Below are 25,200 nucleotides of genomic sequence, written 5' to 3'. Positions count from 1 at the left end.
ATATCTACATATCAATATTAATGCATATTCATTATTAGGCCCATACCTACAAAAATATTTGACACCCTTTACCAAACATGGTTGTTTTAATTATGTGGTTATGTAATTTTTGATGCCATTATATATTTATAGGACTGTTAAGAATTATTGTTGTTATTGTTGTTATTACACTAAGTATCATTAAAATGATTGTCCTGCACTGTTTTTGACTTTCCAAACAGTTATAACATACTTTAAAACTTACTATGAATTAAAATTGCTTTCCTTCAGGGTGGGTTGATGTGACTTGGGATCACGGAGGATCCAACTCTTACAGAATGGGTGCTGAGGGAAAGTATGACCTTAAACTTGCTCCGTCCCACTCCGAGAGCACCACTGCCAAGACGGCTCGAGTCTTGGCAGCTGCTTTGGGTCCTAGCCCAACTTCCAAATCCAACAGCACTAAAGTTACCGATGGGGAACTAGGCAAGAGTAGTATAGCATCCGCATCAACATCAACGTCCAGCCTTGGCAGTATTAAGAGCAGCTCAAGTCCAAGCCTTAATGCAATGACAGCGTTTCTTATGGATAATAAAGCAGCAAACAAAGGTATTGTTTCTTTGAAATTTTTTTCTTAGTTTCTAGTTTGACAAATTGTTTTTAGGGCATGAACATGTGCTAATTACATTTGAAGCTTAGGGTGCAGTCTGATTTTAATCATAGTGTTTAAGTCTGAGGCTATTCATATTCCGCACCCCCCCCCCCCCAACAAAGCTTAGTTATTAATCACATAATATCACCTTATTTTGCCAGCTAGCGTGCCTCTCACATAATCATCAAGCCCTACACCATCATCATCCACCAGCATCTGGTAAGAGGTGAATGCTAGAGCTTAGCCTCAATAGATGGCTTTCATTAACTTCTTATGATTGTCACTGAAATGTCCATTTGACTGTTCTTTTCCGCCATTCTCTTCCACATCATCCATAGCCTTCCACTCTTAGTCATCTTGCAATCATTTTTTTTGATTGTCACACAATCAACAAGAAAACAATTTTCATGAAATACAGTTTCAAAAATGTTAGGTGATTTATAAAATCAAGAGTAACTGTAAGATATTGTGTTTCAACTCTAGATCTATCCAGTGCAGCAGTTGAAAGTGCTCTCTTAGCATCTGGTCTAAGTTCCGTGGTGGAGGATGCCGCCCTGACAAATGAAGAATTTAGCAGCGAGACTCAACAGCTTGAAGACAAGGGGGCATCTGCTCCAGGTAATAAAAAATAATGCTAAATATAGTACTGTACTGATCGAGTAGTATCATTAATATTATCATAATTGACTAGATAAAATTTTCCTATAATTAATATTTATGTATATTTATATATTTATAAATAATAAGTATATAATATATAAGTATTAATCATGAATTATATATTTTAAATAATTTAATTTTTATTTCTCACAGATACAAGGGACACAACCTGTAGTATGAGTGTGAGTGTACCAAACTTGAGTAGTACTCGGGACGCAGTTGCTGGACTTATGGAATCTGTGCTCTTACATCGTACTGTTGGATCTGCCAACAACTTCTCCAACAACCGTGGCAGTACATTCCCCTCAAGTTTCGTCAGGTTTCCATCTGGCCTATCTAGTAGTAAGTGAACTTTTATTAGTGGTGGGGAGTCTCAGTAAAAGTAAAGGCAGAAGAATAATCCATAAATTGCAGCGTCAATGGTCTGAATTGCATGTAGGCATGGTCTGTGACTACCCAGCCACCGTAAAGAGGCACTTATAATAGCTGCGTGTTCACATCCTTCCTCAATGACAGGGGCTGAAATGAACCATAGCATTGGGGTAACCCCTACTCTTCCAAAAGATGCAATGGATTCTTTAAAGTTCACACGAGCCAGATGTGTACGAAGGACCTCCATTTAAGTCCTTATCCAAGAAGACTTGGTTCTACAACCGAACTCTCTCGACTTGCCATGAGCTTTTCAATATCTGAGGAAATAATAAATTCCATAGGTCATAATAAAGGTTAAACATACTTGAATCTATATTCATATAGTTTGATTTTTTGAGCTGCATCTTAACCATAACAATAGGCTCTTTTTGTTCAGCATTGTTAAGCAGTGCACAGAGTGCCCCCAACCTACCAGCAGTAACAACCTCATCCACCAGTTTTGGCATCGCCAACGTGACCACGAGCGTGGCTACCAGGTTGAGCTCAACCCTAGCAGCTAGTCTGGCATCAACATCAAGCGAGAGCGACAACGATTTCTTGGATTCCTGCCGAACTAGCTCTTTCTTGGCTGATCTGGAAGATGATGAATTCTGTCAGGAGGGCGAGGACATTGATGATGAGAATGAAGATGATAGCGAGATGGAGGATTATGATGATGTCATGGTAGGTCATCTTTTTCTGTTTTTATCTGATGTTCTCACATTTGATAAAATGTTCAAGTACACATAATCTTGAAAATTCAGCCCTTAAATTCCTTGAGTGATTTTGACTGCACAACCTCTTCAGGTATTACAAGCTCAAAAGATGGATAGTGTCTGGAAAAAAGCGTACGCTTAAACATGTTGGTTATGGATGTAGGAACCTCGAATCTCTGGCTGTGGCATCTGGTGTCTGAAGAAAGAGTTGCAGACTGTGTATTTGTTGTTTTGTTACCCAGCCGTGATGGCATGAAACTCATCTACATTTTTACTCATACTTATATACAAAATATACAATAATAACATTTTAATAATTTGTTTTTTATTCAGGATGAAGGTGAGGAGTATGATTTGCGTGGAAGGAGAAGAACATGGGATGATGAGCATGTTCTTAAGAGGCAGTTCTCAGCACTTGTTCCTGCTTTTGATCCAAGACCTGGCAGGACCAATGTCAATGCAACGACTGACTTAGAGATACCACCCCCTGGTGAGTACTCAAGTGCTTTATACTTCCTACTAAAGGAAGATGGTGATGATGGTGAATGTTGATGGTGAAGGTGATGGTGTTGACAATGATATTGATGGGGATGTTGATGTTTATATTAATGGTGATACTCATGTTGGTATTGAATGTGATTTTGATGTTGATATCATTGATTGGGATGTTGATGGTGAGTGTGATGCTCAAGTTGATATTGATGTTGAAGATGTTGATGAGTGATGGTGATGTTCATGTTGATATTGGTGAAGTGGTGATTGTGAGAGTGGTATTGATGTAAATGGTGATGTTGATAGTGATATTGATGTATTAATGAAGTGGTGATGCTTAGTGTGATAGTGATATTGACGGTGATGTTGATGAAGTGGTGATGTTGATAGTGATATTGATGGGAATGGTGATGTTGATAGTGATATTGATGGGAATGTTGATAATGATATGATGGGAATGGTGATGTTGATAGTGATATTGATGGGCATGGTGATTTTGATAGTGATATTGATGTGAATGGTGATGTTTACAGTGATATTTATGGGAATGTGTGATGTTGGTAGTGATATTGATGGGAATGGTGATGTTGATAGTGATATTGATGGAGATATTGATGAAGTGGTGATGCTTAGTTTGATAGTGATGTTGATGGGAATGGTGATGTTGATAGTGATATTGATGGGAATGGTGATGTTGATAATGATATTGATGTTGATAGTGATATTGATGGGAATGGTAATGTTGATAGTGATATTGATGGGAATGGTGATGTTGATTGTGGTATTGATGGGATTGGTGATGTTGATAGTGATATTGATGAAGTGGTGATGCTTAGTTTGATAGTGATTTGATTATGTGGTGATATTGATGGTGATGTTTATTGGTAATGTCAATGGTCTGGGTTTTTTTTGTGTATATTTTAACAAATAACAAAATTCTCATTAAGTAATTTATTATTTATTAAGTAACTATAATTATATTTTTGCAGGCTCTCCAGAAACATCATTTGTAACAGAAGCAGAGTCGGCTCCCTCGCCGAGACTTGCACTCTATCTACGTGGCCCTGGATTACCTGGGGTAAGTTTGTGTTTGAATATAATAATGATTTAATAATAATAATGCAAATAATTGCTAAAAAGACCACAAATATAAATGATTCTTTTAACTACTAATCATGTTTAAAAACATGATTAAAATAATTTACTAGTGACTGAACTATAATTTTAACATTTTCTAGCTTTTAAAAAATCGTATAATAACTTTGTATACACAGGTACCAGAAGTTGAGACACTTTGTGCTGATCCCAACGCCCCAGTGTTTAGATACGTACAGAATCTGTATCACTCTGCAGGATCAGCTGTCAAACTTGACAAACTGCGCAGAATTTGGGAACCAACTTATGTGTAAGTTCAATTGCGAGACCACCTGTTTGCTTGCATAATTTATATTGTGAAACATTCTCTTGTAAGATACACTTCACTTGTAAATTTCATCATTTTTTCTGCGAGATTTATATTACTTGTGAGTGCGATACACTTAATTTTAGTGGCAAGATTCATTTGTTTGAAAAATGTCATGTACTAGTTAGTTGCAAGATACATTCACTTGCCAGATATTTATTATCATCTTTAAAATACATTTTTCTTTGAATACATTTTTTTAAATGTATGTACACATACATTTTTTTTTAAGATAATAAAATGTATGTGTACATACAATTTACTTGATACATATCAAGAGATACGGTTTAATTGGGATATATGTACACATTTTATTAATTACATTAGTTACATTAATTTTCTCCGCCTGCTTATAATTTATTCCATTGCATTTTGTTGTGCATTTTATATAATTAATTACTATTATGCAGAGTTGTGTATCGTGAACTGAAGCCTGAAGACGGTTTGCCTGGAGATTTAGAAAACACTGGAGTAAGTAACTTGCATCTTTTAATTAACATGAATTACCAACAATTTTCTAAATCAACAGCCAAATCTGACCTTTGAATAGTACCAATATTTGAAGTGTTTGTATTTTTTAGGGGCGTTGGTCGACATCATTTGTTGAGCAACAAGTTGGTTCCGATCAATTACCAAAGTCCGAGCTGATTGCTTACTTGCAACAAAATGCAGACATTCAGTTTTTAAGAAGGTGGAAGCTGATTGGTTCTTCAAAGAGTATACGAAAGAGCCGCAACTGCTCGCAGCTTGTGGCTGCGTATAAGGTGAGATACGCATTCTCGATACGTAAATACATTTTCCATTTTTTTTCTGTACTATATATTTTATAGCAATGATTCAACAGTAACAATAATTGTTTGTTTCTGATTCTCTACAGGAATTCTGTAGATTAGGTTTCAAGCCAGTTACAAGTCGTACTCGTCATAGAAGTGGTCGTGTCTTGAATGAAACGGACTGTGAAGTAATTAACAAGAATGAACTGTCAGCATGCACTGTTGACGAGGTTCTGCATCTCCTTAGGATTCTATATGCCCTTGCCACTGACGTGTCTGAAACTGGAAAGATCGAAGGTAACCAAGCCATGGTATTTGCAGTGATTGGATTCAATGATCATGTTAATGGTGCATCCCAGGCATGGAAAAAATATTTTTAAGCCTCCAAACATTAAAGTTATACAGGCAGCGGTTGTCTGGTACAAAACAAAAAGCAAATTAAAAAAATGTTTATTCTAAAAATTCCTATAGGGACGATGTCTATAACAGCCAGTCATGCAGTTGCCCACTTTTTTCAGCCCTGGTGCACACCATACATTGCATGCTATGTATTTATTACATTAACACTGGTGGATGTCTTGAGTAGTTTGAACTATAAAATTGGAGTAGAGTTGAAGATGTTTGCCTTCTAATCTCAGAGTCGTGGATTCAATTCCTGTGACAAGACTACTTTTTCTCTCAAGTAAAAACTCCACTACCTAAGCCTCATAAAGGGACTTCGCTGATAAAAGCATCACATTATTTCATTTATTTAAGTGGGCTCCTGAATATCGGCCTACCTCTTAGGATACGCTGGAAGGGTCACCCAATATAAATATGTTTGTTGTTTTTAAATTAAAGAAAAACAATATTTTTTTTAATTTCTAGGTGCAGATAACCATCAATTTTCTGTATCAGTTGAAGAATTTGTGAGCAAGAAGATTACTACTAAGCTTGTACAGCAAGTTCAGGTGACTTAAGAATTTTAAATAAATAAACAAGTTTTCAAAGATTGAACATATGTTAAAAATCAACTGCCAGAAATAACACATACCATCAGCAGCCTACCAGAAATGCTATGTACCAAAAATTAGGTACCTGAATTACCATATACCATCAACTACCATAATTAACACACTGTATGTCATAAGTTTGCTACCAGAAATACTATTTACCAAAATGTGCCACCAGAATTACCACATACCAACAATCAATTATCAGAAATAACATACACAATGCCATCAGTTTGCTACCAGAAATACTATTTACCAAAGTATGCCACCAGAATTACCACATACCAACAGTCAACTACCATAAATAACATCAGCTTGCTACCAGAAATGCTATTTACCAGAATTACCTTTTACCAACAATTAACGACCATAGACAACATCAGCTTGCTACCAGAAATATTATTTACCAAAATATACCACCAGAACAACAATTACCTATCCTGGATGTTTGCTCAGCACATAAACAGACTGTAGAGTTGCACATCACAATATTTTGATTATTTTCTTTTGCCAAGGATCCGCTGGTGTTGTCCAGCTCAGCTCTTCCAAGCTGGTGTGAGAAGCTGACCAATAGATGTCCAATGCTCTTCCCCTTCGATACAAGGCAACTTTATTTCACCTGCACAGCATTTGGAGTATCAAGGTAAACTCATAAATTTAAAATAATTAGTGTTAATTAAAACAAAATCAAACTTCCAGTCTAATGAACCTATTTAGAATGTTCATATACTTGCTGCTCTTATTGCTTGGGCCATTAAAGGGCCTTGTTCATCTAACCAGGGGTCCAAAGTTGGAAGAAGTCATTACCCACCATGGTTGGGGCTGAGGTAAGATAATTTATGTTTACTAGCATATACCTGTACTGCGCATGGTGTCGAATGAGTGTGGAAAGGTGGCAATGTATATTGTTGAATGTAATGGGAAGTCGAGGAGGCAATCATTGTGGACGTTATGATTAGCATGTTACTATTTTTCTAAAGGACGTCTTTGTAGATGAGTGTCTTTGCTGGATAGTCCGTGTGTGGAATTATGGGCCAGTTTGATGAAGAGCATATCCAGAATTTTTCTACCGGGGTGGGTGGGGGGACAACAGTTGTAGAATGGATTAGCACTTGTAATAGACCTATGCACTGAAATTTGAAAAGTTTAGTGGAAAAAGGCATGTGCCTAACACCTCATCCCCTCACCGATTTCTGGGAGACTTGGAACCCCGTCTAAGTCAAGACAGGTATATTTTGTGAATACTTACATGAATGCTTCTGCAGATGCCAAGTGTTCCTTTTTGTAACTTACCTCTAGATAATAATGGAATCCTCCATCTCACTGTATTAGTGACATGATTTTATTTTTTGTAGAGCTATTGCATGGCTTCAGCAGAAACGTGATGAAAACGTGGAGCGTGTGCGTCCATTGTCGTCCCGTAGAGATGACCAACATGAATTCCGAGTAGGCCGCTTAAAACACGAAAGGGTGAAGGTACCACGTGGTGCTCAGTTACTAGACTGGGCTCTGCAGGTGATGAAGCTGCATTCAGAGAGGAAGTCCATTCTAGAGGTATGTAACTTCTTAGTACGTAGCCATACTAACTCTGAGTGGGATCGGGAGGGTGTGAGGTTGCTACAGTGCCTTAAAAAATCTGGCGTAGGTGCTGGGATCAATTTATGTGATCATGAATTCTTCTGTTATAGCTCTGTCAATCTAGTAGTGTGTTACAGTATTGTATTTGTATGTGCAAGTCAGAAGCAGTTTGGAATACACAGAAAAATATGTTTCCAATAATAATTATTGTTCCTTTGCCATATTATTAGCTGAACCTTTCAGCAAAGGGTCATCACTCCCACTTCAGGTCATTATAGAGTAACTATGCTGCTATGTAAGTACACCAAAAACCATGGTGCTCAATATAATGGCCTGTTTTTAATGCAATAGCTTGCCACATTAAAAATGTGCCACTGCAATATATAAATGCCAGGTTATTATATAATAATATATTGTTTTTGTTATTGCTATTTCTATTATTCTCAGGTTGAGTTTCATGGAGAGGAAGGTACAGGACTTGGTCCCACCTTGGAGTTCTATGCTTTAGTTTCAGCTGAGTTGCAGCGCAAGAGCCTTGGTATGTGGATGTGTGATGATGACCACCCAGATGACCAGGCCCGAGAGGTATGTCCACTTGAGCTTTGATGCAACTGCAGTGCTTTCCTCCATAATCTTGATATGCAGACTAATCTTTGGTTATTCTTTGTTCTTTAGATAGATACCTTCCCATCTACTTATATCTTATTATATATCAAAGCCCAACCTGTAGTTTGCACTACAAAGCACATGATTGATCAATTTGTTAATTTGTCTATTTTATTATCCCTTTTGATTATTTCATTAAAGGTTGATATTGGTGATGGAAGAAAATCGCCTGGATACTACATCCAGAAGACATCTGGCCTTTTCCCTGCTCCACTCATCCAGGACAATGAGGATACGGAACGTGTGGTACAACTCTTTCACTTCTTGGGCGTGTTCTTGGCAAAATGCATCCAAGATAAACGCAGGGTAGACCTTCCATTGTCCAGACCCTTCCTGAAGCTGATGTGCCTTGGAGAGGTTGGCAGCAACATCCAACACGTCTGCACAAATTCTTCCATGAGAGATTCGGATTCATACTCGGTAGAAGTGATGTCGGAAGCATCTTTAGAGGACCTCAATGAACTCATATCAGAGATCTCTCTCGAAGAGACTGAATCAAAATCGGAGCTGATTCTTGGTGATCCGCCAAAGGCGAGGACACCAGCCTGGTTTGCGGGACTCTTAACCTGGGAGGATTTTGAAGTGGTCGATCCCCACCGTGCACGATTTTTGCTGCAGTTGCGTGAACTTGTGAATAAGAAGCGTAGTATTTTAAAAGATCGGACTTTAAGCGATGAGGAGAGAAATAATGCAATACAAAACCTTGCCCTGGAGTCTGAGGATAAATCTATACCACCAATTAAGCTAGAAGATTTAGGGTGAGTCTTAAGAGATCGGTATTTGATAGTTAGTTAGGTTCGATGAGGCCAGCCAATCCAAAAACAGTATCAGTTTAAACCAAAACAAGAAAATGAAATTTTTTATGCATTCATATTCCCCACATTATAAGCTTTCAAATTTAAAAAAACGACTGGAATCGACGTACTATTCCCAAAGTTATGAGTAAAAGTATTACAGCTTCTCTGTACTAAAGTATACAATACTGCCACATTCTTATGCTAATTCCTCAGTTTACTTACTCAGCAACAGTATGCTGGTTTTGGGATGGCAAGCCTTATATGTCTTTTGTTTGAGCAGCCTGCCATCTGAGTTCAAGTTTAATAATAATTATAAAAAAATTAATGCAATATTGATGAATATAATGAAAATATATTTCTAGACTGACATTCCAATTCAACCCATCATCCCGTGTGCATGGCTACAGTGCCTATGACTTAAAACCCAATGGTGAAGAAGAGATGGTAACCATAGACAACGCAGAAGAGTTCATTGACCTGTTGCTTGAATTCTGTCTTCATACTGGTATTCGGAGGCAGATGGAGGCATTCAGAGGTGAGGAGTCTTACTTTGTAATAGGGAACTTCAGATTGAGAATGCAGAACAACAAATTTAAGGGAATTCACTTATCCATGACTGTCATCCCATGCATTCTACGTTCTACTTTAAATAGATTTTGATGTTTTATGAAGTGTATGCGGAGATGTTGTAAAGGTGCAGGCGCGCACCAGTGTTTACTGCAGTACAGACCTTATTCTGTCCTGAATGTAGATTCAGCTAAAAACCGTTTTCAACCTGATTTATGGTGTAACACACATACACAATTACATTGACATTACATTCTATGTTCCACTCGGTTGCAAATCGAAACTCCTTATTAAATCAAAGTAGGATGTAAAGGTCATATTTATATTGGCCATATTTATTATTTTAGAAGTACTGTAAAGTTTAAAGATGTATAGAAATGTGAAAAACAAGAAATAAAATAATACAGATGACAGCACCCAACCCGGAGTATGGAGATATGCTTTGTCACTAACCAGGGATTAATCTAAATTAACCCTGGTCAGCTGTTGAGTCTTGGCCATCAACACATAGTTATAAATGCTATTTTTTTAGTAAGCACCAGAAAAAATAAAAAACTTACAAAAGATAACTAAGAAATTAAATACTAGTGTGTATAGTGTATTAAGTCATTAATAATTTACTGTGATATTATTATAATCATTATTAGTACTAACCCAACCATATTCATTCAACCATTAATATTTATGATGGCTTTTCCAGATGGATTCAACAAAGTGTTTCCTATGGATAAACTACACGTCTTCAATCCTGGTGAGCTACAGACAATCATGTGTGGTGACCAAGCACCTTCATGGACACGAGAGGATGTGCTGAACTACACAGAACCAAAGCTAGGCTATACCAGAGAAAGGTAAGTAATGATGGATAACTGTCAGTGGATCTGGGCCTCCAGCCCAATGTGTTTGTGTTAGTCGAGGAAATCTGTACAATTAAAAAAATGGACAATAGGGAAATATTTACTAGTGCACATACTAATGCCACAACCATGTGAAGGGGGAACAAGGGTGAAGGAGGGATATTGCACCGATTCAAAATTTCATGCCACCACCCCTTCCCCTTCAACCATATCCAGTCCCTCCCTCCCTCCATCCATATCAAGTTCAAAATTTATTGTCAAAGTAATGAAATTTGTTTTCCAAGGTTCACAATAAAAACAGTGACATAGTAAAATACCATTCAAATGATACGATATAAAATAAGTTAACCTATGCGTAAAATGATATATAACATTAAAAATATAAAAACCAATTTTATGCAATGTTTATCGGTTTTTATTTTTAATGTTTTATATCATTTTACGCATATCTGTTCCCTCCATCCATATCTACCCCCTCCATCCGTAATGGCTCCCTCCATCCATATAACATCTCCCACCATTCCACACCCAATTCACCACTGCTTTATACACAGTGAAACATTTTTTTATCATCAATATAATGTTATCATTTATTATTATCATATTTGTTGTTTAATTATATTATTGCTTATTTGTGAGCTTTGAATATTATCTATCTTAAATTTTGTATGTAAATTTTAATTTTTTGTATTTATAGCATGTTTATTGGCAATGTGCTATATTGGCAATGTGCATACATTGCCTCCTGAGTTTATTTGATCGATGATAACTGTGTTTATTTTGTTATGTATTTTTTTTAATATTTTAACTTCACAAGAAGATTTAATATTAATGAATAGTTACTCATTGTATTATTTTATTTTTCTCCTCTGCATTTATCAGCCCTGGATTCCAAAGGTTTGTCAACTTAATGTGCAAGATGGACAAGGATGAACGCAAGGCCTTCATGCAGTTTACCACTGGCTGTTCGTCACTCCCACCAGGCGGCCTAGCTAACCTCCACCCTCGCCTCACGATCGTCCGTAAAGTTGAAGCCGATGATAAGACATACCCATCCGTAAATACATGCGTGCATTATCTGAAACTACCGTGCTACTCAAGTGAAGAAATAATGAGAAAGATGCTGAGATCGGCCACGACAGAGAAAGGTTTCCATTTGAACTGAAGAAAAAAATAAATCATAATTAATATCATATCGAAATTAATATATAGAACATTGTTTTATTTCATTTGGTTTTGCTGAAATTTGGAATCAAAATGAGGGAGCACAAACACAGCAGTAAAACTTTGTCTGAAAAATATCCATGCCCTAAATATATTCCTTCCACTAATCAGCATTTATGAACTTTGTCATTTAATTTGATTTAATCATATGCCATGTTTCTACTGAAGCAAGTCCTGTATGTATGGAACATGCATGTCTGCTAGCATCTGAGTAGCCAATGGGAAGTCAGTAAAATACACTAGGTTATTGCAGTGCATTGTGGTCAGACAAACAAAACATAGTTGTATCTGCTGTCTAGGTGATGGCAGTTGAAGCAGACGGTATGATTCTGATTAGCTTTGATCGATTATTCATGCAGATTTAAAATTTTCTCTAAGGATATGTTCACACTATCAAATTTTATACAACAAAGTGTGATATGCCCATATTTGGGTGTGAACAGACCTTTAGTTTACAACTTATTGACTATTGATCAATATTCATAATATTATGTACATAATCTCCTTTGAAAAGCATCTCACAGGATTGATGTACTATTTAAAAACTGTGTATCATGATTGCTTGGGTCTGTTTCTACTTGTGGCGTGGCATTCTACGACTCACTGGATTGCTGATATATTGTGATGCTTATTTCTGTGTATTATATAATGCATGAGTAGAAAAACTGTTATAATCTGGTGCAATTAATACACAACAGTTTATGACTGCAAAAAGCTTCATAGTTCAGATACATACAGTAGAAAGATATTTTAATTTAAAATAAAATAGTGATAGGTTGCCATGAAACAATACTGTATTTTATTGAGGGTTCTATGCTGTTGGCTTTATGGGTAGCAAGACAATTAACAAAATTATGGTAGCTGATTATGGAAATGTAGAAGGCTTGGGATTAAAGGGAATAGGATTGATGAGTTTGCAAGAGTGATTTATTATCTTAAATAACAAATTTATATTCTTTGTCTTTTTTTTAAATTAATTTTTTGTTTTTATATAATTAATTTGTCTTAATTATTATTATTATTATGGAGTAACTCATGCATAGAAAAGCAATAATAGAAAAATGTCTACTGCACAGTGTTTTGTTTTGGAGTAAAAGATTTCAAAGCGTCTTTTTGCTTTCCCAATTGGTGTTGGGTAATTTTAAAAAGTGATACAGAAAACATTTCTCTAATTTTTTTGTTAGATAATTTTTGATTATGCAATACAAGCTGTAAAATATAAAAGATATAGGCATGTTCACTTGTTTTTTTCTAAAGCTAGGTTACCATTAAATAAATTCAGCACATAGTACAAATTACTTTTTAATGAACTTGCTGTATAATTGTAGGTCCAGTGAGTTGGTTTTTTTCTTCTTTTTTTGTGGAAAGTTAACTATTATTATAGAAATACTATATAATCATTTAAACATTGTAACTAGACGTAATGTTGTGTGTATGATAGAAGCTTAAAGATTAAAGGATACATATCCAAACTTAACTAACGTTTTTGTGTAATATACTTATTTATTATATTATTGTTGTTGTCATCCTTATAAATATAAAGTATATCTGACAAGATTGAACTGCGGAAGTTTAAAAGAATTGTTACCAATACGTTTATGGTAGACTGATCAAACAAGTTGGATGGAATCTTGTTAGGTTCGGCACGTAGTATATGGAGCAAAATTCAAGAATAGGCAACTTAAAATGCCTGGAAATGGCAGTCATTTTTAAAGCAGTGTTCTCCAATGAAATAATCGACTTCTTCCTCAACATGTGGTCCTTTGCCCACCTGGACCACCACTGATGCTAAGCTACTGTAATAAAAATTATAACAACAAATTTTTATTCATCATTTATTAGCTCAAAACTGTATCTTTAACCATGTTTATATAGTACTGTACAGTATATAACTCTTTTTGTTCTTTATTTGAAATTGGAGTAATGTTCCTATTCATCCAGAAGTGCCACAGCTTTATTTTTTGCCATATGATCATATATTGAAATAATTTTTCTCCATTTTATGAGAAAGAATTATTAATAGACAAATAGAAAAAAAACTAATTTTATTTTATTTTATTTCATTTCACATCTAACAGCAGGGAGCCCGCCACTTACAGAATGGAAGAACATAAAACAGAGAACAATAAAGAACAATCCAGTTACAATACAATACACACAAATAATGGACTAATACAAAAAGTCTTAAAAGTTAAAAACTTTATTCAACATAAAAACAGTTGACATGAAATTCTATGCAGGCCTACATAAAGAATGTACATACACGGTAAAAATGTTTTCTTTAACCATTAACCAAATAAAAGTATTTTTAACTGCATTTTTTAGAATGTTTTTTTAACTTGGTTTCTCGCCTTCATCATCAACTGAAGACATTTTGCGTTTCTTCACTTCAACTGCAGCATCTGAATATAATTCCGAGAAGGATGAGACGTGTTGGAATTCCTCAAGTTCATCGCTAGATAGCGTAGCATTACCTGGTCTTGTAACTATCGCTACTTGGCACCCAGCTTGTTTAGCTGGTCTAGCTTCTGCAAATACAAAGTGATACATATGATCAAGAACATTTAATTACTACTTTGGGGATGATGTTAACAGTAATACATACATACATACATAATAATAATAATAATAGTAATAAATCTATATTTATTCACGCGACTCTTTCACCCACTGGGTGTTCTTACAAAAGGCTGTGAGGTACATAAATAAAATTGAGGAACATAAATACAATACATAATAATAATTGAGGTACATAAATACAATACATACATTACATCATTAATAATGCCGCTATTTCATAAAGATCGGTGCTCAAAACATGGACTATATAGCTCGCTCAGTAACGTTCCCGTAATGGTCTCTTCATGTCTGAACTGCCCGGTAAACTGGTACCAGCCACTCTCGTCTGTCCACAGGCTGCAGGGGACATATGGACCAGTACTCAGGGGAAACCCCCTACTCATCTCGAAAGATGCAGAACTGGGTTCTTTATAATGCACATAAGCCAATTGCACACTGGGCCTGGTTACACTTCCAGAACCACAGGCAAATGTGCTGTTTGAACCAGCGCCGATGTTATGGCTGTAGGTTGTGGTGGCCCTGCCTTAACCGCTCAGCTATTCGACTCCATTGGCATATTTAAGAGGCATGGGGAAAAAAAAATTTACAGTTACAGTAATTGAATAAAATTTGACAGGTCTTACCTCGAGTGACATCAGTGAGAAAAAGAATCTCCTTTGTTTCACATTGTATTTCTTTTGCAATAGTGCAGTAGCTGTCCTTTTCCACTTTAGCTCCGATTTTTGTATCGAAGTGTCCTGATATGTATTCAAGTATGTCACCCTCTTTTGTGTGACCAAATAACAACTTCTGAGCTTCAACACTCCCTGATGAGTAAATGTATATCTTCTTTCCCTCTGATTTCCAGTGTATAATTGCTGGAAGTACATCCTTATATATTCTATAAATATAAAATTAAATTTTGTATCGTCAAATGCTTGGATCGCAGCATTTTATAACAAAAAGATTACAGGCTAGAGGATTGAAGAAGCCTATGTTCTTGGGCAAGGTACCTTATTTGCGTTACAGATCTCGGTTCCATTCCATGTTGGAAGGTGAATTAAACACTCCCCATGTTTTTAAAGACCAGTAAATCACCATACTGGCGGCACAGGGTAGGCTGTGTGGGCCTGGCCCACATACCCAACAATTTTAGTGAGTGGCCACCTCTCCTGTAGGCCCCACCAATAATTTTCAAAAACATTGTTTGAATATTGATTTTCACAAAACAACAGACTGGCTTGGGCAAGGTATGGATCACCAGTTGTTTGTCTTGTGGTTGGCGATATTGGTATTATACAAGATGACACTGCAAAATGTCTCCCAGAATGAAAAAACACTAATATGTTGAGGGCCTTTACTCCGCTTGCAAGTACTAACTCTGCGCGCCCAACATCCAAACCGGGTCGCCACCTATGACCCACCATATATATAATGTATCCTGTAGAATGATTAAAAAATGTAAAAACTCACTCTCCAACAACCTCTCCACATGAATATGCATTACTCCACATATGTCCCTGAAGTTGTTTCAATGATGTCACCTTCCTGTCTGCATCCATCATGGTAAAGACATATTCAACCACTGCCTGACGTATTAACGCCGAACTACCGCCTTTTTTAGGTATTACTGGAGGGAGTTTATCTTCTATGGAATCATTCTGTGACTTCTCATCTTTAGAATCTTCCTTGGGCTTGTCTTTATTTGATTCTTTCTGTGACTTGTGCTCTTCCAAATCTTTTTTTGACTGCTCTCTGAGAGATTGGACATCTAGCTGACATTGATCCTCCTCCCAATGTTTTTCCAGATATTCTTTCAAGTTACTTCTGACATATCCAAAGAGAATATCCTGCAAATGTACATTAAAAACATCAGGAAAGATTTCTGGACTTTGAAGGTAGTATATTGGAGTTTGGTTTCAGGGCATTGAATTGAATTTATTCGATGTAAACACCAAGGATAGCCCACGAAAGTCTAGAAGAAGACTTATTTCCAGTGGGGCCTTCTGGTGGTGATTGTGCAGTGCACCGGGAGACAATGCTCTTTTCCAAAGAGTGTACTGCCTTCTTTAACATGCACATGGGCCATAAATGCACACAGGACCAACAGCTTACGTCTCATCCAAAAGATGGTGCGCTACTGTAACTTGTATTTCAACCCTTCAGCTGAAACACAAGAGGCAGCGATGGGATTGAACCGGGGACCTACAGATCTCCACGGGGCTACCGCGCACACAGTGGCTACCACCAGATTAGCCGACTGAGCTAATTGGGTAGTTAAAAAAAATCCTCTGTTAAAAATATCCCCTGTGGTGATGAGAAAAAAAAAAACCCCAATTGGAAAATGCAAAATTTTTACAAAGCATAATAATTTAATTTTATTAAAACACACATCAAACAATTCAGTATGGTTACAGACATATTTACAAGAATATTGGAAGTTTTGAATATTTTATGTATACCTGTTGGCCAGAATTATTATTTTTTTCCTCTCAGGAGCCTGAGAACCCACCAGAACGACCAATAACCGACATTCAATGAGGTCGCTGAGAGTATAATAAATTTTACCAGTACATCTACTGAATACAGTACTGTGTGTTGATACCTATGCTATAGCACTTTCACACACACACACACAGGCACGCTGTTTACTGTACAGTCAGTAGTTTCACAGTGCTTGTCCGTACCTTAACAAACGATATTGGAGTTGTAGTTCCTTCGATATCTAGAAGAATACATTTTATGCAATTTGTTGAATCCCGCTTTCTGGATAGGGCCATGGTTATGATAATTTTTCGCAATTTTTTTGTGTGCACTGTAATCCTACACAAATTTGTACAATGCGTCTTGCAGAACACTCGAGTGCTGTCCTTTATGACGGACGTTCACAGAGCCGCAGAAAATATAAACAAATCCACGTGGATGGAGATCCACTTGACACTTCCGTATGTTTGTTTGAAATTATTACTCAAGTATGACCTTTGGGCGTATCGAGGATTTTTATAACTTTTCAGTCAATTTAAACATAAATTTATAGATTTTTAAAATATAAACATTGGAGTATTTTTATACTAACGTTTATATTTCAAAGTGCAATGAATGTAAGAAAACGTTTCAAGCTTTTTGGTTTTTAGTCTTTTGAATGCCATGTTGGCACGGTGCTCTTCTATTATATATTGACCCTCCCTCATATTCCCTTAAATTGTTTTTAAATAAATTTTCATTTTCAAAAATTTTCAAACTCTTTAAAGGCTTTTTTTCTTATTCATTTAATATTTACATTGCGTTTAATATTAGCAATGTATTCATGTTATAAAATGCTGTTATTTTATTAATTTATGTTCAAATTTGTGGGAGTGTATTTAATAACTAGATTCATTAAGTGACGTTCCTTGAAAGATATTAGCCAATCAGGCGTGTTCTTACAGAGGAACATCGAACTCTGTGTTCATGTGTACCATTCGAACTTCCGGCGTATTGAGTTTTGTGGACGGAGCTAAAGCTGGTAAGAATGAACGTCTTTATTTCATTAATTTACTGAATATATTAGTTTTACTTTAGACAATTATGTTTCATTTGAGTAGCTAAAAACTCAGTAATGTAATTGGGGTTTGTGTGGTAAACCGTGTGTCTCGTAGTGTACGTGAGGCTGGTTGCAACATAAGTCACTCGCAAATGTCAACATGTCTTTTTTGTCTAGCCTAGGCCACCGGGTAGGTTAGTTTGTCAACCGAGATGCCACGTCTGGAGTCTTGTCTGCTGTACTGAGTGAATAGGTACCGGTGAAATGCCGAGACGAATTCCTGCAGATTTTTTTCAAAATTGTTAATATTTCGCAACCTATATAATTATATTGAAGTCTGAATATTAGAATCATAATATTCCATTAGAATATTCCAATTGTATTGTTTTTAAAAATTGATTTTTGTGAGAAAATAATGCATTCTTGTTGACAAGTGGAATACCTAGCTAGCATGGCAATATGGACACCATTGCATAGGCCTAGACCTATCAATTTATTTAATTTACCAGGAAAAATACTGATAGCAGTGGCTAATCAGAAGGAGTAAAGTGGCGTGCAACCCTGAAAATATCAATACCTTATTATTATCTTACATATTTTAAAGCATTTTTTCTACTTCTGAGTGTTGCTATTTACTGGTCATAATTAAATTTGCTGTAAATTAAATCATAAAAAAATGAACGAAAACAAAAGCTGATAACAACTTTGCATCTCTTGCACCATAAATTGATATTTTTTGTGTCCATATGGTAAAACGTTTCAAAAGAAAGATGAAAGAATTTTTTATCGATAATGGGCACACAGGAGTGGCTGGAGGTTCAGTGTTACTAAAAGATTTATCACCACATAGAATAACAAAATTGGAATTGGGGGTGATGGTTATAATGCAAGGTTGGCCACCAAAAAACAGCCTACCTGACACATAAAGATGGGAAGGTTGAGAGAGTGAACTTAAAAAGGACAACCACCTCAAACAAAGATTAAGGGAGAATGCGATAATGTTTAACATAACATAGATCAAACGCCTCTGTCAATTTGAACAAATGAATGCACGCCCGCATAAAAATGCACCGAGCATGTTCACACTTTGCTCAACATAATAGAACAAAAAAGTTATCGACTACTGCTCCCAAAAAGCAAGTTTGTAAAACAAACTTCCATATTCTGTTGAATGTTTGTTAAATTATTTTAGGTGAGTGATATACTATTTACAAAGTTTTCATAGACATCAAATTTTATTGCTTGTTGGATGACTTTCCTGATCATTTAAATTAATGTAGCAAAGAAAATGGAAATTTGTAATGTTAAACTATTGAGCAGTACTGGGTAAAGACGATTTCTTGCTTCAAAAGCTAAATGAACTACTGTATCATTGTTTTTTTTAACATTTAATCTGAAAGAATCAAATTTGGTACAAATTTGCTATCGCTGTACAATTTGTTCAGCAATGTGAGGCACATGGTCTGGCTATAACCACATTCACAGATGCTCTAGTAATTACATTACAAGCATAGACAAAGCCTGGCATACAATATTACGGTAGAAAATTTTGAGATATTTTATGGGAGACAATGCAGCAATTCATGCACAATACAATTAATAATGATATTTAAAAATGTTACAAAGTAAGTGTGCAGATCTGGAGAAAAAAACTATCTCCAACCAATGTGCCTTCAGCACCAAAATGTTAACTATCACTGTATAACGTCCCAACATTGGATTTCTGGAGCAAAACAAAGGATTTAATGTATGTAAATAAAGATGCTTCCGAGAAAATGTGCGATGCCTTCCAACTGCCCATCATGCATTAAGAGTTTCTCCTGAAAAGTACAGTAAAAAGAGTTGTAATTGGTCACTGATAATATTTTAGTAAAAATTTGTTGGAAAAAAAATTGTTTCCATTTTGTTTCAAATGAAATTTGTACCGAATGTTTTATTTTGTTTTAAACTTCAACAGAAGTTTGAAGTTGTCTGCAGACCATCCTAAAGACTTGAATGGACGATATTGCAGGCAAGCTAGTGGCCATGGATGTTTACGAACCCCAGATGTTTGCCTTGATGGTATTTGGTGGATTTGTTGTCATCTCGAGTTTGGTGTACCTTGTCTCGGCATTTGGGACCAAAGAAAAGAGCTATGAGGAAGCCATTGCTGAGCAGCGTGCCCATTTAGAGAATGAAAAGCATAGTAAACCCGATAGCAAAAGTAAAAAGAAGCCGTTTAATACCCGTAAGAAAAAAAAGCCGGAGATTGTGCAAGAAGCTCAGTTGATTACTCCAGCTCCAGTTGTAATACCTGTTGATATCCCAGTGCCACAGGTTAAGGCTCAGAAGGCACCAAAACAGTCGCCTAAACCTAAGGCTGAGAGTGATACAAAGCATAAAAAGGAAGCCAAGACTTCTGAAGAGAAGACAACTCCTAAACCATCGAAAAAGGAGGTTAAAAAGCAGCCAGTAGTTGAGGCTAAAAAGCAGCCAGTAGTTGAGGCTAAAAAGCAGCCAGTAGTTGAGGAGGTTATCCAGAAAGCGGCGCAAAAGGCTTCTTTCACGGCTCCTCCTCCTTCTCCTCCTCCAAAAAAAGTGGTGGAGGAGACAATCAAGGCTGCTCAGTCTGAGCCAGTGAAGAGTGAGCCGCCAAAGCTAAAGACAAAGTCTAAGAAGGAAACAACTGTTGGTGAGTAACACATTTACTTATTTTTATTTAATTCCATTTGCATCCCTAACTAATCCTAAGAGATTCAACAGTTAAAAATGTTTAAAAAAATAAATTGATAACAAAGAAAGCAAAGGTTAAAACCATATTAAATGAGCAACTAAAAATAACACAAAATTAAAATAAGTACTGTATGTCATCATTCAATGAAGTACATAACCAAAATTGAAATTGATGTGGTTAACATAAACAATTTCAGGACCGACTGTTCATCGGTTTATCCAGGTAAGTATCCACTCATTGGCTACCAACATCACCATTGATACTCAATACAACTGTATTGAAATCATCATAATAATAGATTAAAGTTTAACAATAATTATTACCATGAAATGCTCCCTTCATTGTTATAAAATGTTTTTAACATTTCGTGTTCACTTTAATAGGAAGTAAAAATTCGCGATAGTTTCTGATAGAGTTGTGTAATAATTGCCATTGACAGAATCTTTGTGAGACCAGTTAAAAAAAAAATGTTTCAACAAGCACCAATAATGATTGTTATAAATTGAATTTTTTTTACTATTTTTTTTTTTTTTTGTTCATCCAAAGTAGAATTTCCAGTATTTCAAAAATACAGTAATGCTGGTTACATTGTAAACAATAGAAAGAGACAAATGGGTAGACAATAGTTATTGTTAAATGTAATGAAAGAAATACTGGAATGTACAGAAGACCATCTGTTGAGCTTAGACATATAGACTTGAGCATGTGTCTTCCATTTCAAGTGTCATTTACAAACTAGAGGCTTTTCATCTTTTGAATGGCAGTTGTACAGCAGACTTACCCTTCTTGTTGTCTTTTGAACAGGATGTGTAAACAGAACTTGCAGGAAGATTCATATTAACAAATAAAATTGTAGCATAATTGTGCTTCCTGTGAAAAATATTTTTCCCCCCAAATAGCCTTTCCAGTCAAATAGGCTGCTAGGAACCCATTGTAATATGCCACATCATTGTGTAATATCAGGGAAGACATATTCCTACCTATTTATATTTTGGGGTGCAAAGGAACAAATGTAGGTTAAGTGCCATGTCCAAAAGGACGAGTAAATGCAAAGCAAAGATTCAAACATCTGATCTTGAGGTTGACATCTGACCAAAATTGAAACACTGTGCCAACCGTTCCCAATCGAGTATTGGAATTTTTTTTTAATAGGCTTACAATTTAAAATATATGAGAGTGTACTACACTGTACCTAAAGGCAGGTTTTACATTGCTACTCTAACTACAGGTAGCAGGATGTAGAAATTAGTTTCCTGAGCTTCTGTATTGTGGTTGTTAACTCTAACTCTAGTTTCTGTGACCTTCATTATAACTTCCAGTATGTACTGTACTACTTAACCACAGATTTTGAACAATTGTATTTACATACTATAAACGTCTGGCTTTTAAAGTCACAACAGCAGGGATATTCCTTTGAAAGGAAGGATTTTATTAATAACGAGGTGTGCCAGGCATAGATAGAAGACGATTGCTTGAATGAGACATTTAACAAAGTAACTCAAGGAAAACATCCGGAAAATAATCTAAATTGCAGTTTTTATCAAATCTAATAATATGCAGGACTGTTTAGTTCCTTCTCATTATGTATTTTTCAATGTACAGTATAATTAAATTCCAGCATGCAGAGAAATCAAGTAACATTAATTATTCCTTTAAATTTTTATTAGACGGTCAGTCAAGTATAAATTGAAGTCTGTCATATTTGCGTTTTACACATTAAATTTATAACAAGCAAGAAAGACATCAGTTTACTTCGTGAATACTTACCTGGATAAACCGACTGTTGTGTGGGAGACTGGGACCGCCTATGGAGCCTTTGTGTATGCCGCTGCTAGTTCCCCCATTCCTGCCAAAACAATTATCTCATCAGTTGTCATTTATGGATGATAAGACGGCCTGTTTATCAGATAAGGATGAGGGGGAGCGTAGTGAGGGCCTCCAGACCTAGTTAATCGTTTGACACCGACTGTGCCTGTGCATGTAGGGGTCGTGACACCTGCAGCGGAGTCGGCGGGTAGCCAGTGGTCCATGTTTGTGAAGACCACTTCGCTGCGCATTGTGTCTTCATGTGCAGTGGTGCCTCGCGACCTGGCGTTGGCGACATTCAAGCCTAAGAGCCAGGCTGCCACTGAAGACGCGCTTTAGTCGCTTGATCGTGCAGCACAGGAAACGTTGCGTGGTGTCAACGTTTGCAGTTACTATCAATTCTAGCAGATCCACCGCGCCCTCACAACATCGATGATGACTTTGTTTATCCAAATAAAGTATCCACTCAACTACCAACGTTAGCGTTAAATCAATCTGTAGAGAATTACTGTACCTGTATACTTGATACAGATTTCTACAATTGAAACAAAAAATAAAAACAACTGTAAAAACAACCAAAACAATCCATCCCTAAATGAATTTATACCCTCCAATTTTATTAGATTCATGATAAACTAGAGTAATGTAGAATTTCTAGGAAATGTTGAATGATGTCCAGGTGCTGTTTCAAATGATTTTCATATGTTCTCACTGAATTAATTTGTAATATTTATAATAGATTGCCATTTCATGGTTGTAGTCTATGCTGCTACAGTACATAGTCTCGTAAAGTTTTTTGTCTTTCGTGGGTGAATCCCTCCTTTATTTCAACCATCGCAGAATAATTTTATGCACAATTTGTTGTCAAAGAATTATATCAATATAATTTTTTTACCAGGAATATTAATCTTTTTACAATGTATTGTGAAATACGCAATGAGTAATCGTAAGTAACGTGAGGGTTACTTAGGTATGGAGATACAACTCCATTGGTGATAAATAAAGATAATAATTAAAATTTGAGAAAAACATTATTCCCTATCGGGATCCGAACCCAAGACCTTTCGGTTACTGTTCGAATACGATACACATTCACATAATTATTAATAGTTACAGTAATAAACGTAATATGCAAATGGATACATATGGTACACACATGGTAATGTATGGTACTGATTGCTTGCATTTGGTACTGTATGCATGTTTTGTAGCTGTAGAAAAGTAAGGGTGGGTAATATAAATGTATGTGAAATTGAAATTCACCCTATTGATTGTGTAATTTATAGGCCTAGTGGTCTTGTATTGGCCTATGTTTGTTGTCACACCTAGAGTCCATTTCTAAAGAATCTTCAATAATCCATGATTACATAATCAATATCGTCTTCAGTGCACGCTCTGCTGACACTGAACTGTGCATGCAAATTTATATCCAGCAGTTTTATGTATTAAGTCGTCTGAAAATGAAATCCTAATAACCTACTGTAGGAAGGCCATGTAAGACCATTCGTAGAGTTAATAATCCCACGAGATGAGGATACAGATTTTTACTTTTCATGATACAGCCCTAGACATTTCATTGAATTATTTATTTTTCACACAGATGAACAGATCAGAAAACTCAGGGAAATCAAGTCCAAAGAAATATTAGAATAAAAATCAATGTCAAATATTTGAACTAAATTAAATAAATTAAAGTTGATATTTGATTTGAATTAAATTTTTTAAGGGGTTCTCAATATTTTATCTAAATCTCTGTCCACACTATCAAATTTTTATGTGACAAATTTGTGTTATGTGCCCATATATGGGCATGTTACACCCAAATATGGGATGTTCCCATATATGGGTGTAACATGCCCATATATAGACATGCTACACCCAAATATGGGCATAGAGTTTTTGTCACATGAAGTTTGATAGTGTGGACAGAGCTCTACAGACTCGCAGGTAGCTTGATGCCTGGAATGAACTCTTGACTTCCTGCACCATGTTTGTTTTCACTTGCTAATTTCACTTTTGCTGGTAATGATCAAGTCACCCTCGTAATCAGTGTTGTCATCATTGTTGTCAACGGTTACAACTATTATTCACCCCAAGTCTGAGTCACTTCCACTCAAAACATGTCGCAAGAAAGCAACCTATTCTTAAATAAATGTCACCAATGTAAAAATTCCCACCAAACTTAACAAATTAATTATTGAATTATATATTCTTCCGTATAGGCCCATCCCCCCAAAAAGATTTTGTTGGCGATGTTTATCGTCTTGATACTGCATCTAGCTGGCTAAAAATGAAGCCAAATGTAGGGTCAATCTTCAAAATAATACCGTTTTATGGGCTTATTTCCCCGCATTAATTGCATTCATTATTCATACTAACAATAATTAACTCTATTATTTAAACCAAATTTAATAAACTTTCATTGTACCTGAGACAGCTATATTTGTCTCAGATTGTACCGTTAATATTTGCAGATGGTTTTCCTTAAAGTTTATATTAGATTTATCTATATTATGGTTTAACTTGCCTACACAACCTTCATGTTCTTTTGTAACTCAACATGCAAAACAGATTTTTTTCTGATATTTCAGTCTCTGCACTTTCTATTATGCAATTATTTTGTGGTTTTTTTTTTGGATCAAATATTATGTTACTGAGTAGTTGACCCCTGTTATAATTTACTATGTTTTTTCTGCGTAAAATGTCTACAACGTTATGTGAATCTTGAGATACAGTATTTGGAAGATTTCAAGAAATTTGATGAGTGACATAT

General features: G+C 35.9%; 3 protein-coding genes across 11 annotated transcripts in view; 2 read left to right on the top strand and 1 right to left on the bottom strand.

Moving 5' to 3' along the window:
- Window positions 1-13,307, top strand: part of LOC117105862 (E3 ubiquitin-protein ligase HECTD1-like) — a 58,676-nt gene extending 45,369 nt beyond the window's left edge. Inside the window, exons 27-44 of one of the 2 annotated variants that reach the window (XM_033247173.1) lie at window positions 271-588; window positions 1,115-1,249; window positions 1,445-1,633; window positions 2,100-2,386; window positions 2,752-2,908; window positions 3,900-3,988; window positions 4,185-4,315; window positions 4,783-4,843; window positions 4,954-5,136; window positions 5,250-5,442; window positions 6,013-6,095; window positions 6,653-6,780; window positions 7,493-7,691; window positions 8,163-8,300; window positions 8,523-9,139; window positions 9,541-9,713; window positions 10,446-10,596; window positions 11,485-13,307. In XM_033247173.1, coding sequence (XP_033103064.1) covers window positions 271-588; window positions 1,115-1,249; window positions 1,445-1,633; window positions 2,100-2,386; window positions 2,752-2,908; window positions 3,900-3,988; window positions 4,185-4,315; window positions 4,783-4,843; window positions 4,954-5,136; window positions 5,250-5,442; window positions 6,013-6,095; window positions 6,653-6,780; window positions 7,493-7,691; window positions 8,163-8,300; window positions 8,523-9,139; window positions 9,541-9,713; window positions 10,446-10,596; window positions 11,485-11,767 — 3,515 coding nt within the window. In that variant the 3' untranslated portion in view covers window positions 11,768-13,307. Of the gene's footprint in view, window positions 1-270; window positions 589-1,114; window positions 1,250-1,444; window positions 1,634-2,084; window positions 2,387-2,751; window positions 2,909-3,899; window positions 3,989-4,184; window positions 4,316-4,782; window positions 4,844-4,953; window positions 5,137-5,249; window positions 5,443-6,012; window positions 6,096-6,652; window positions 6,781-7,492; window positions 7,692-8,162; window positions 8,301-8,522; window positions 9,140-9,540; window positions 9,714-10,445; window positions 10,597-11,484 lie in introns of both variants that reach the window. The other variant, XM_033247172.1, reaches the window with a different exon arrangement.
- A 703-nt stretch (window positions 13,308-14,010) lies between these two features.
- Window positions 14,011-17,324, bottom strand: LOC117105863 (enolase-phosphatase E1-like). Its single transcript, XM_033247176.1, has 4 exons — window positions 17,073-17,324; window positions 15,859-16,235; window positions 15,030-15,286; window positions 14,011-14,354 (listed from the first exon to the last, which is right to left on the bottom strand). Exons 1-4 carry the CDS (start codon window positions 17,163-17,165, stop codon window positions 14,161-14,163), a joined length of 921 nt encoding a protein of 306 aa, XP_033103067.1. The 5' UTR covers window positions 17,166-17,324; the 3' UTR covers window positions 14,011-14,160.
- Window positions 17,325-17,789: 465 nt separating this feature from the next.
- Window positions 17,790-25,200, top strand: part of LOC117105715 (ribosome-binding protein 1-like) — a 48,309-nt gene continuing 40,898 nt past the window's right edge. For all 8 annotated transcript variants that reach the window (XM_033246957.1, XM_033246956.1, XM_033246954.1 and 5 more), the window contains exons 1-2: window positions 17,790-17,890; window positions 19,866-20,579. In XM_033246957.1, the coding sequence (XP_033102848.1) occupies window positions 19,904-20,579 (676 nt within the window). In that variant the 5' untranslated portion in view covers window positions 17,790-17,890; window positions 19,866-19,903. The remainder of the gene's footprint in view (window positions 17,891-19,865; window positions 20,580-25,200) is intronic.

This window comes from Anneissia japonica, unplaced genomic scaffold (assembly GCF_011630105.1).
Source record: "Anneissia japonica isolate Jap-2015-1 unplaced genomic scaffold, ASM1163010v1 scaffold287754_len4335492_cov202, whole genome shotgun sequence".
Lineage (NCBI taxonomy): Eukaryota > Metazoa > Echinodermata > Crinoidea > Comatulida > Comatulidae > Anneissia > Anneissia japonica.
This window is presented reverse-complemented; position numbering and strand designations above follow the sequence as displayed.

Coding starts and splice junctions, on each gene's coding strand:
- LOC117105863 (XM_033247176.1), bottom strand. CDS start 17,165: ATGGCCCTATCCAGAAAGCGGGATTCAACAAATTGCATAAAATGTATT. Junction 15,287..15,858: donor TGTGGAGAGGTTGTTGGAGA/GTGAGTTTTTAC, acceptor TTATATTTATAG/AATATATAAGGATGTACTTC. Junction 14,355..15,029: donor TCTCACTGATGTCACTCGAG/GTAAGACCTGTC, acceptor TTGTATTTGCAG/AAGCTAGACCAGCTAAACAA.